Here is a 12,924-nt window from a genome sequence, read left to right as displayed (position 1 = left end):
CCTCTCTGCCTTCTGTTTGTGGATCATGATGTGAGCTCTCAGCTCTTCTTACTGCCGTGCCTTTCTTCTACCATCGTGGAATTTAACCCTCTGAAACCATAAGCCCAATCAAACATCTTTTATTTTTTTATTTTTAAAATTAACTTATTTATTCACTTTACATCCTAATTGTAGCCCAGTCCACCCTTTCTCCCTCTTCCCCTCTTCCTCCCTACTCCTCAGAAAAGGGGAGGCCCTCCTACCCACCTAACCCAACAAATCAAACTGTATCAGGAGTGAGCGCATCCTCTTCCCCTGAGGCCTGGTGAGGCAGCCATGCAGGGAGAAGTAATCAAAAAGCAGGTAACAGGGCCCATGTCAGACATAGCCCCCCTCTTCTTACTAGGGGCCCCACATGGAAACCAAGCTGCCCATCAGCTACATCTGTGTAGGGGACCTAGGTCCAGTCCATGCATGGTCCTTGGTTGGTGCTTCAGTCTCTGCAAGTCCCTCTGGGCCCTAGTTAGTTGGCTCTGTTGGTCTTCTTGTGAGGCTCCTGTCACCTCCAGGTCCTCCTATCCTTTCCCCACTCTTCCACAAGACTCCCTATGCATTGCTCAATGTTTGGCTGTGAGTCTTGGCATCTGTTTCCATCTGTTGCTGAACACCTTCTTTTATAAGTTATCTTGGTCATGGTGCTTTGTCACAATAATAGCAAGGTAGCTACTGCACTTATTTTCCTGGAATAACTCTACTCATATCTTGATTTCTGCTCCCTGTCATTATCTCTTGAATCAACTCCTTATACCAGAATATTCATTTGAGTTGTGATTCTGGAAGAAGCTAGAGGCTTCCCTCTCCTCTCCATCAACAGTGATGAGTAACATGGATGTATGTGGCATCCCAAGATGTAGGACAATGTTCCCCATTTCCGAGACCCTTGGGATTTAGATGCTCTCTACCACAACTCTGGTGGGCAATGCCAGTAGGGAACTTCCCCCTTGGGAAATACATTCTCAATTTGCAGGGCACATCCTCATTGCAAGATATATTCTCAATTTGCAGGCAGATGGCTTGCTAATAATATCTGCACAGGGTGTGGTGCCATATCCCAAGTGATTTATTTAAGCCATTCTTTATATTCTCCAAAAAAAAAAAAAAGTGTTCAGTCACTTGACTCATCTCAAAATAACAGTAATTTGAGTTTATTCATAATGTGGCATAATTGGGCTTGGCTCCTCTTTTGCTGAATAGCGTTTTAATTACAAGCCCCAAACAAAATTCACTCATTTAATCATTCAAGAGAGTAAAGATTCAAGTTGAAAACAAAACAAAAACCTCCAGCAGTAATATGGTAACCTCCTGCATGTGCACAGTAAAATGTATTAACTGTCTGGGAGGAATGAGGGATTATTTTCCGAGAATCATATAATACTTTATAAAAAGAAATCTTTTTTGGAGATCTCACCCTTGATTTATGATTTTAAGATAAAAAATGATCTGCAGATATGGAATACAATGAAGAAAGAGCATGAATTTAAGGTGTTAAAGATTCCAGAAATGTTAATGTAGAATAAGAAAAAGTAGAGGGTGGAGACCAAATGTTATGGAAAGGGCCGGAGAGCAAATATTTTTGTCTCTGGGACTACTATGTCCTGCCCATGTAGCAGGAAAACAGCCATGGATAATACATAAATAAATGGGGTATGTGTTGTAATCCAAGTTTTTGTGAACTTCATGTATTTTCCATGTATCCTAACTACTATTTTTAATTCTTTGAAATCTTTTTTTGTGAAGATCTTTCTTACTGTATTGACTCTGCAAAAGCTCACAAATGATTTTGTCTTAAATGACGCTAGAGAGAGGATGAAAGGTAGAAAGTTTGTTAAGTAATCTACAAAGCCTCTTTTGTACAGTAATTACAGCTGTATTTCCAGACAGACCTTTGGCCCCAGGCACGAATAGTGAAGAGTTCAGAATTTCTAGGCTATGGGGGACCTACATTTCTACTTGTTTTCCTTGACGTAGGTAGAATTGTCCTGAGTCATTTCTTCTCGCTGGCTTATTTCCTCACTCCCATGACCATGGGTCACACGTACAAACCATCTGGCAGAAGATGGAGTTGTGGTCTCTAGCCTCTGAGTGAAGTTCTGTGTGTCCAAAGTAAACTGGACCATGGACAGAATCCAGCTCCCCAAACTGGCCTCTTAGGACTCTGATTCAGCCAATGAGCAACAGGCCAAATGACTTCATTTGAGTCTGACCTCCTTGCTTTGCTCCTATCCACCCCTTCATGAAGTTGCCAATGAGAAAAACAAGAGGGCAACAATACCACATCACCAGAGAAAAAGAAATGGCCAAACAGAAATAGTTGTCAAAAATGTCCTAACTTAGAAAGTTTATAGCAAGAACTCAGAGAATGCTTCCCAACTTTATTGCACCTATAAACACAAATGGCACCACTCAACCCCAGATGGAGAACTGATAAGTAATTCATTCTCTTTTACACAATGTCAAATAGCCATTGTTATGTTAATGAAACATCAACGTATGTCCATAGTGTCTTTTGCTAGAACATATAGGCCACAATTTGGATGGCAAAAGTAATTTTGGTAGATGGCATAAAGTAAAAATTTAATAGTTCCATTAATTAGGGAACAAAGGCATGGGGAGAGAAGAGAAGGATTAGAGTAATGAGGGCTGAGGGAGCTATATTCAAAGTACATTATATACTTGCATGAAATGGCCTTATGTAAGCCAATACAATTAATATCTTTAAAATGTGTGTTGCGTTTTTTGTGGGGTGTGGTACATGTGGTGTATGTATGTGCTAGTGTGGATGTGTGCACATGTGTGTAGGTTCACATGGAGGTTAACATCAAGTTGCTTCTTCAGTTGCCCCAAACCTTATTTTTTCCCACAGAATCTCTCATTGGACCTGGAGTTCACCCTTTCAGCTATCCTGGCTACTCAGTGAGCTCCTGAGAGTCTCAGCCTCTGCCTTCCCCTTTCTCATCAGCATCCTCAGTGATGAGAGATGTGGCTGGGGTGGGGCATCCTAGCGTGTAGGCCAAGAATTCCATTTCAAATCTTCAGAATCCACGTGAAAAGCTGAATATGGTTATACGTGCCTGCGACCCCAGTGTTATGGGGGAGGAACAGAAAGGATCACTAGGGCTTGTTGCCTAGCCCAGATTCAGTGAGACACCCTGTCTCAAGAGAATAGAGCATAATGGATAATACGTGAATTAATAGAATAAATGAAAAAAATATGACATTAGGAAAACTGTAGCAATCTAGAAGGATTTAGGAGAAGCCTTATGGGTATACACTAAAAAAGAGGACAGGAGGCAGAAGACATGAGTCCATAGGCAAAGTGTTTACTGTTCGAGTATGGCGGTTGGAACTCAGATCCCTAACATCCGTTAAAAAAAAAAACTGAGTGTGGTGGTTGTGGCCACGTATAAAAGCAGTGTTGTGCTGGGGAAGACCGGAGGATCTCTAGAGCTTGTGAGCCAATATATCTAATCAATCAATGAGCTTCAGGTTCAGTGAGAGATCGTGTCTCAAAAAATAAGGCGAAGAACAATTGAGGAAGTCACCCAATGTCAACCTCTAGCCAGCACACGCGCGAGTGCACACACACACACACACACACACACACACACACACACACACACATCTATGCATAAATGCACATGCACAGTGGAAGAAATGCTAAAGAAACGAAAATGAAGGACAATGCCTCAATCTAGCTACAAAACACCTCAACTGGACTTATCAAATGCAGTTGTAAATTACAGGACATTTACACTTCAAAATAGGGTGTTTCAGTTTAGTTTTCAATTAGTAGTCTCAGTTGTAGCAGATAAACGAGCTTTTGCTATTCATGCAAAGTTAGTGATGCTAAAATCTGCGTGGGACAGAGTGCAAGACACCAGTTCTTCTAAAGAGAAGAAAATGAAAAGAGGAAGCTCACACACTGGAGCTGGACCCCAACATTAAAAGGCAAACTTTTAAAGTATTTTGCTCTTTTATGATTGATTAGGCAAAAAAAAAAAAAAAAAAAGAAAAAAGAAAAAAAAGAAAAGAAAAAAGAAAAGAGAAAAAAGAAAAGAAAAGAAAAAAGAAAGAAAGAAAGAAAAACAAACAAAAAGCCCATGCAATTATATTTTTTGGTTAAATGTTCCTTAACTGCATTGTTAGATTTAACATTCTTGGCAAAGATTGTGGATGGAAAGTATTTTATTATCTGATTTGGCTCATTTTGTAATTACAAGTAGTCAGAAACAATAGGATATATTTTGAGGGGACTTATTTTAGGTTCAGGAGATAACCAGGTGCGTGGAATATCAAAGAAACAATCAGGAAATGATGATGCCGTCAGTCCACTCTCTGTGGCACTGTTTTGAGGACTGTGGCGTAGGAAGCTAGAAACTCGCGGTAGACTGAAAAGCATCAGCCTGCAAAGTTGACTCTGTGGGTGAGGGAAGTGGTCCTTGGGGTAGAACATTTCAAAGGGCCTCTCCTGCATCACACCGTGCTTTCACTTATACATCAGTACGGAGGAGCATGAGCAGCAGCAGCACCCAACATCAACTCAGGCTTAGAGGCTTTTGGACCTGCTGACCCCTGCTTCTAAATTTAGATTTTTCTCCCAGGCAAATTGCACTGCTGTCAAGCACACTACCCTGATATGGGGTGCACAACTACCAACTCAGCAGTATTTTTGAGTGCTGTGTCTTGTCAGCTCACTCTATTAAAACTGTATCGCACAACAAGACAAAATCAGGGTCCAGAAGTGGACCACGTGGGTACTGGGTGTTACATATGGATTAGTTGAAGATAGAAAAATGGTTCATTGTCCGCAGAGGATGCCAGTAAAGCACACCTAATAAAGTGCCTTTCCCCGTCACAGTTAAAAATATTAGCCAACTAAATGACATTCTTCTTGGACTCCCAGGTTTCTCTTGCCAAATCCCTGTGTACATGGGAAGTCAATAGAGTTTTATTATTCACTCCATGACATTTGCTGACATGCACCTTTGATGAATGGACGTTATGTTGGGGGCAGCTCTTACTAACTTGTAGGGGTGGATTGTGCCTGAGCTTATGTTCAGTCTTTGGAACTGGCAAAGGTGGAATTATTTTCACTAGGGAAGTTATTATAGACCAAAATCGGGCTTATTCTCTAGCCACCTTTGTCCTCCAAAGCCAGCGATTAAACACATTTAAATGTTTTTCTGCCATGGACTTTTGTTCTGTTTTATATCTACTAAGCTTCCCTAGGACAATGTTTCTAAACTCAGTGACAGTATTAAGGTGTTAAAGAACCAGTTTATGACATGATTATGTGTATGCTTCTCTACTGGGGTTGGAAATGGCGTGATTCAGTAGCAGGTCTGCTTTAAAATGTGTGTGACAACTAGCATAATTCTGAGCATGGTATAAAAATATCTGTGATTTCGCTTGGAGACAGAGTGAGCAGTAGAGTGAACGCTGCTGTGGTCTGTTGGCTACATCACAGCTACATGATGGAGAGACTGCATATGTAATCTGTCTCCCACCCAAGGTCACACTTCTCAGTTCTAGCTGTGGACTTTTGGGGAACACTTTACTCTGGGATAGGAATTCTTGCTTTGTCAGAATCCTATTTCTTGTTTGGCAGTGGCAATGTAAGCCATATGCCCTATAGATCCCCCATCTCCCAAATATAGGCTGGAAGATGACTTCTCTAGACAACATAGCTGTTAGAATGCTAACTAATATGCCTTAAATTTATAAACTGTGATTCTGCTTCTATAATAATTCATCAAGTTATTGTTTTATTTAGATAATCACTTCCTTAATAATTTTTAAGTTGTAGCTTGAAGTCTTTGTTCTCTCCCTTCCTCCCTCCCTTCCTTCTCCTCCCCCTGCCCCCGCTCTGGTGTACACATGTAGTTCATGTGCCCATGAATATGTGGAGCCCAGAAGAGGACCTATCCTATCATTCTCTTCCTATTCCTTTGAGACTGGGTCATTTGCTGAACCTGGAGCTAAGATAGTAGCCAACAAGCCCCAGTGATCCTCCTGTCTGCTCCCCCACAGCGCTGAGGTTACAAGTGCATAGAGCCATGCCTGGCTTTTTATGTGAATGATAGGGAGTTGAGCTCAAATCCTCATGCTTGTGCAGGAAGTGCTCTTATGTGCTGAGCCATCCAAGCCATCTCCCTAACTCCTTGAATGCTGGATCTGGGATCTTCTCTCTGTTGTCTGTTGACATAGCTGTTTTGTTTTTATACCCAGCTGGAAGACACAGCCTAAATGTCTCCCTTCTCTGCAGCTTTCTCTGGCCATTCTAGCCCATGCTGACCTCTCCATTGTCCAGATGCCTCTTGTAGAACTGCTGCTGCATTTCTCAGGTCACCACATGCTTGTTCTCCTTACTTTCTCTCTCAAATCCCTCCCACCCTCCTTCCCTCGCCTCCAAACTGTCTTTCTCTCTTCACTTCATGCACATTGTAATCCACTTTCACTTTAGCCCATTACAGAGAACTCCCAAGAGGTTTTTCTAAGTTAAGGCTTGCCTTCCATTTCCTTTTATGCTCTGCTTCCCTCCAACACTATTTCATCAAGACACAGATTTGATCATTTCGCTTGTCTTGTCTTCTTTTCTCTCCTCCTGCTCCTCCTGCCCCCTCCTCCCCCTCCTCCTCCTCCTCCTCTCTCTCTCTCTCTCTCTCTCTCACTTGCTCACTCGCTCTATCTGTGTCTAGCTCGCTCACTCATCCACTTTGTATGAATAAGAATAATTTTGAAAGAGTTTCTTGATACATTTTTATCCTTTTCAGTATAATGTTAAAGTCATAATAAAAAGGTTCCCAGTATCCCCAGAAATTCTCACCAACTACCTTCGACTCTCTGTCCTCTTGTCCACAATATCCTCTTCCAAGTTCTGTTTCTTGGAGGTCTGTCTTACCTTGTACATATCTGTTCAGGACTTACTTCCTCTAGACCAAATGCCTGGGCTGCTTCAACCTGAATGAGCCACCAAGACTCCTATTCTTAATGAGATTTTTCATTACTTTGAAGTGTTAACTGCTTTTTTTCATCTGTAAGACTTAGAAGAGAAGGAAGGAAATGTTATATATCCTAAAACACCTACCGTCCAGAGTGCTTGGAAGGCATTCCCCCTCCAGAGTGTTTAGAAGCAGACCTTGTTCAGTATTTGATAAGTTGCTATCTGACTCATCTAGTTTTCCGTTGAATTCTTCTCTGATGATTGCATGTGCTTTCATTTGGTTGGTCCCAAGAATATTTTGAGTTATTTGGATGCAAGGAATCTGATTTGCACATCTTTGCATTTTTCTCTAGTATTTGAAAGTTGGAGATGCTCAGTAAATTCTTGTTGAAATGAATTATTGATGACATTTAATCACTTCCCTAGCTCTGCTTGCTTCTTATGAGGTTTATATTTTATACAAGAGAACACTTATGAACATGTGATTTCAAGGGCTTTTAAAAATCAATAGAACCGTTTGGCCACAGCACTAAGTATAAATGGAAACACGATGCAGGATTCACTTCCCTACTATCTTCTAATTGAAAACCAATCCATTTTAGCCTTTAATAATAGCAAATGTAAACACCCCACAAATTCGAGGGGGTTTCTTAGGTCTGTTATTTCTGCAGTAAAAAGAACATTATGGTTCTATGTAGTTGACCAAAAGTGTGGTCATTGCATCAGTATACCATAACAGTTACTAAAGCTACTGGGTCATCTCTTGTCATAGGGCCTGATGATGCTCAACAAAAGATAGAACCCCATCACACAGCAGTACTTGGAGAAGGTGACGGTGTCCAGGTGGAAAATAAGGTATTTTAAACTTTTAATTTTTAAAAAAATTTCTTTGTGTGTGTTTGTGTGTGTGTGTGTGTGTGTGATGTGTAGGTGTAGGTACTCATGCCTATACACACACATGCACATACTAAGGAAGGATGATGAGTGTCCTATTCTCACTTTCCACCTTATTCCTTTGAGACTGTTGAGACAAGGTCTCTCTCTGAACTTGAAAATCATTATTGTATCTATACTACCTGGCCAGGGAGCTCTCAGAATCTACCTGTTTCTGAACACACATCCAACCCTGGGGGCAATGTATACATAATAAATAAATCTTTAAAACAAAAAAGCAAAGTGACATACCTCAACCCAATAGAGAAGAGGCTTGAAAATTATTCATGGGCCAGAAGTTCCTGATGTATTAGTTTCCAATAGAGTCTGATTATCATTGTCAACCTAGGTTCTCCTTATTCCATCACAAAGAACACACTGTAGATAAGGGTTTAGAAGCCAAGATGGAAAAAAATACTGATGGGGAAAGCTGCAGGCCAGAAGATATCTGGGATAGACAAAAATAAGTATTAGTTCATTGACAAAATGGCATTCCTGATACAAAGGGCATTCTATTAGTGTTTTATGCATCATGGCAACTTTAGAATCAAAAGCATTATATTTAAAAGAATTTTCATTTAAATAGGTTGTGTGTCTGTAGGAAAGTAGGACTTCTCTTTACATTACAACAGGATAGAGGTTGTGAAGGTTTGGGTCTTGGCTTTGCCACTTGTTGGCTATGTGACTGTGGATGTTTCTAAATTTCTTTGTACTTCACATTTGCTCATTTTTTTTTACATTTACTTTTATTTTTGTGTATGTGTATGGGAATGTACATGCCACAGAATGCATGTGCAATCCAGAGGATAACTCCCAGGAATTGGTTCTTTTCTTCCATCCTGTGGTTCTTAGGCATCAAACTTGGTACATCCAGCATGGCAGCAAGTACCTTTATCCCTGATTTGTCTCATTAGCATAGGCTTCATTTATTTGTCTGCAAAATTGAAATGATTGAAGCAACCTGTGAAGGATTACTAAAATCCGTGGCACTAGTTTAACAGATTAACACATATGCATTATCGAAAGAGAATTCAAATAACAGGCTCAAAGACACCTAACAATGTTTACATCTAGGAAAGGCCCTGGATGGAAGACATTGACCAATAGACTTGAAAGCAAGGCCATTTATCCCCATTCAGAACTCCTCTTAGCCTGAAGATTCTGACAAGAAGAAAGGTACATTGAATTGTGGTCTAGTATAAGGAACTGATTTAGCACCTGACTTTCTACTAGCTCTGCTCTGCTTGCAGTTTCAGTATCTGTCCATTACTCCTAACTCTGCTGTGACACCTAACAATGGCAGTGGCCCTGGTTTATACCAGGTTTAAAAGTCTTTGGGCCAGGCTTATTGACTCCATGGACAAAACCCAAGGCACTGGTTACAATGATGCCAAATATTTCTAAGTTGTTAGAGATTGGAAGCAATCTCAGGCTATTCTGGACACATAATATTGAACTGATACAGCTTACCCTGAAGCTGTCTGTTTCAGAAGCCCCTCAGGTCAGGATGGCCTGCAATTGGTGTGCTGGACTTTTCTCCTGAGTGATGGTTGCACTAGCAGACCCACAGTTAAAAGAACGTGAGCACACTGAGAAAGACTCCATCTAATTTTTAGACCCAACTTGTATGAGAGTCTTAAAAGAGTAGCAAGTTCATTTGTAGTAAGTGGACTGAGGTAGATAAACATTGGCTGCCATGAAAACAAAAGGGTGAAGACAACCATGCTCTTAAAATGTCATTGTCCATGGATACCCCCATTCAAATGATTTGATTAACAGAACCAATGAAACACAGAAATGAAACAAAATGCACCATGAATGTCAAAGGCAGTGATTTGCTCTAACTGTGTAAAAGTTGATGATAAAAAGAACTATTAGGGTTTTGTTTTTGTTTTTAATAATAGTTCACTGCTTGATCTTTTCATTGACATCCAAAGTATAAACGGTCAAGTCTAGAAAGAATGACTGCAAGTTCAATTTCTTTCTGGAAGATTTTCCAGGTTCACCACAGTAATAAATGCTGCTGTAAGCAAAAAGGATGCCTTAGCTTCGCTCTCACAGTCCTACTCATACTGAAACTTTGTGTTTACACTCAGTTTACCTGAGTTAGAAACCCATAACTTGGAAGTTATCAACACATTCAATGACTCCTGGGCCTTTCTTCTGGGCTTTGAGCATGCATTGTTGGTCTCCATGAAACTCAGCGTATGTTCTGGCAGTAACAGTTATGGACCATCAAAGGCAATTTACCTATTTTGCTTCATTTAGTTAGTTAATGTGTCATGGTACACTTGTAGAGGTCAAAGGACAATTCTTAGGAGTTGGATCTGTCTTCCACCACGTGGGTCCCAGGAATAGAACTTGGCTTGTCAGGTTTGTTGGCCAGTACCTTTACCTGCTGGCCCCAGGGCAATTTTTGAAAGTTCGTATCTAAGGAAGATGCAAAAGACTTAACTTAGGAACTCTAGAAGACAACCAGAGCAAGAGGCAGGGGCTGAACTCTTAAAGGTCCTGCTTTGGAGTCAGAGTCATTGTGCATGAAACAGACATCTGAGCCTCTAGGACCATGTAGGCTCATCTTCCATCCTCCGCTTTTGCGTGGCTTTCATCATTTCACACTACTGATGAAAATTTTCTACTGCGACTTTGAGCAACAGTAACACTCTCCTAAGCAGTTATAGGGGTGATTAGATTTTTAGTAAAGGTTGATTAACAAAAGAAAAACAAGCAGTGGGGAGAGGAGTCAGTGGGTAAAGGCACTTGCTTCCAAGCCTGGGGTCCTGAGTTCAATCCCCAGGTGGAGGAAGAGAACTAACTATCAGAAGTCCTGCTTTGAACCGGCGTGGTAGCACACACCTTTTATCCCAGCACTTGAGAGGCAGAGGCAGAGGCAGAGGCAGGTGGGTTTCTGTGAGTTCAAGGCCAGCCTGGTCTACGGCATGAGTCCACGACAGCCAGGCCTACACAGAGAAACTCTGTTTCAACAAAACAAAACAGAACAAAAAGAAGTTGTCCTTTGGCCTTCACATGTAGTCCATGGCACATATGCACCACCACCCCATGCACACAATAAATAATGTAAAAAAAATTATAGCAAGAGACAGAAAATAAATCTGCCTTAGATTAAAGAAGGGGTCACCCAGAAGGTAAATCTATACGAAAGTCACTGAAAGAAGTTTGGAGCAGAAACGTCCAGGTTTTTACAATGATGGAAAGCTTCTCTTCAACTCCTAAAAGGCTCATAATTTCTCATTTCAGACAAAATGCACGTGTTCTTTTATTCTGCTGTCCAAATAATAATTGGAAGGTCATCATTTTATTTGAGTAATAGCGAAGAGCAAAGCTTTGGTTTTTAGTGCTTTCTCACTCCTCAGTGTGGAGACAGGGCATGTATGATAATCCCCAAAGACCTTGCTTCTGATTAGGGAACTTCTATTCTGAACAGCCAGCAGGTACTTGACATCCAGGCCAGTCTTTCTTCTCTGCTACATTAACCCTTTCCTTTCCACTTCCTGACCCTCCAACTCAAATTTGTCTCCTTGGCTGTGGCAAAAACAAACACAACAGAACACTGTTCTATGATCCTCTTCCCTGTGTCTCTTTTTTTCACCCTGAAGCCTCACCTCTCCAAACTCCTTAGAGAATGAATCATAACTGACTTGTTAAAATTGTTGTTGAGCATCTGGGCAGTGGTGGCACACGCCTTTAAACTCAGCACTCAGGAGGCAGAGACAGTCAGATTTTTATGACTTTGAGGACAGCCTGGTTTACAAAGGAAGTCCAAGGCAGGCAATGGTACACACAGAGACACCATGTCTCCAAAAACAAAAACAAAAACAAAAATTGTCATTGACGTCTTAGTTATTTAAACATCACATTTGCAAAAAAAGAAAAAGAAATCATGCCAAATAAAACTAGGCTTTGTTAGCCAGTAGCTCACCACAGACACCATGAACAGGCCTAAAGTCTCATGGAATTTAGGTACAAGTTGTGGCAGAACAATGCTTCCTTTTCTTGGATCTCTGAATGTTGTACAGACTGGACAACCATTGGGATAGCTAATTGTGATTGTCAACTTGGCACACCTGAGAAGAGGGAACCCCCGTTGAGGAATCACCTCCATCACATTGGCCAGGGAGCTTCTATGTAGGTTATTTTCTGGCTATCTGATTGATGTAGTAGGCATGTGGGCCTTAGCTGTGGGCACTATCCTCTCCAGGCAAGTGAACCCTGGCTGATGAGAAAGATAGTAGAGGGGCTGGAGAAGTGGCTCGGCTGCTAAGGGCACTGGTTGCTCTCGTAGGGGTCCTGTGGTTGAGGCAGCTCAAAACCATCTGTAATTCAAGTCCTGTGGATCTAATTGGCCCCCCCTGACTTCTGTGGGCACCAGGCATGTGTGTACACAGACATGCATGCAGGCAAAACATTCATACACATAAAATAAATAAATCTAAGAGGAGGAAGGAAGGAAGGAAAATAAGTGGCAGAACATGAGCCTGGAAGTGAGCCAGCAAGCAGCATTCCTCCGTGGTCTCTGCTTCAGTTCCTGTCCCCTGGTTCCTGCCTTGGCTTCCATCTATGACAGACTGTAACCCAAATAAACCATTTCCTCCCACAAGTTGGTTTTGGTCAGTGTTTTATCAGAGAAACAGAGAGGCAAACTAGGACAAGTACAATGCCTAGCTGTTAGAACTGTATAGAAACAAGAGTCAACAGGAAGTGGATGCAGAGCTGTGCTTACTGCAAAGAAACAATTTTAGTAGGTGAGCTTGGTGACATCTGTCTTTAAATAATAGATTTGCAGCTGGGTTCACATTCATGTGCATTTTGGTAGTGAGCTGGATTCTGATGATTAGAAAGTGATAGACCTGAGAATGCTTAGGCCCATATTTCGTATGTGTGAAGAAGTAATTGAAGCATCAGTTTAGTGCATGTATGAAATGCCACCAGTCCTGAGATGTTGGGAGTAGTAGATTAAAACTTTTGAAGAAACTATTCTACCATGCACT

The 12,924-nt window shown here is 41.2% G+C and overlaps 1 protein-coding gene across 1 annotated transcript in view; it reads left to right on the top strand.

Moving 5' to 3' along the window:
- Positions 1-12,924, top strand: part of Pir (pirin) — a 94,182-nt gene that overhangs the window by 74,105 nt on the left and 7,153 nt on the right. The window contains exon 8 of the mRNA XM_051141372.1: positions 7,755-7,837. Within this exon, the coding sequence (XP_050997329.1) occupies positions 7,755-7,837 (83 nt within the window). The remainder of the gene's footprint in view (positions 1-7,754; positions 7,838-12,924) is intronic.

The sequence above is a fragment of the Acomys russatus genome, chromosome X (assembly GCF_903995435.1).
Source record: "Acomys russatus chromosome X, mAcoRus1.1, whole genome shotgun sequence".
In the NCBI taxonomy this organism is placed as follows: Eukaryota; Metazoa; Chordata; class Mammalia; order Rodentia; family Muridae; genus Acomys; species Acomys russatus.
Note: the sequence above shows the minus strand (reverse complement) of the source record. Positions and strands in the feature narration are given on the sequence as shown.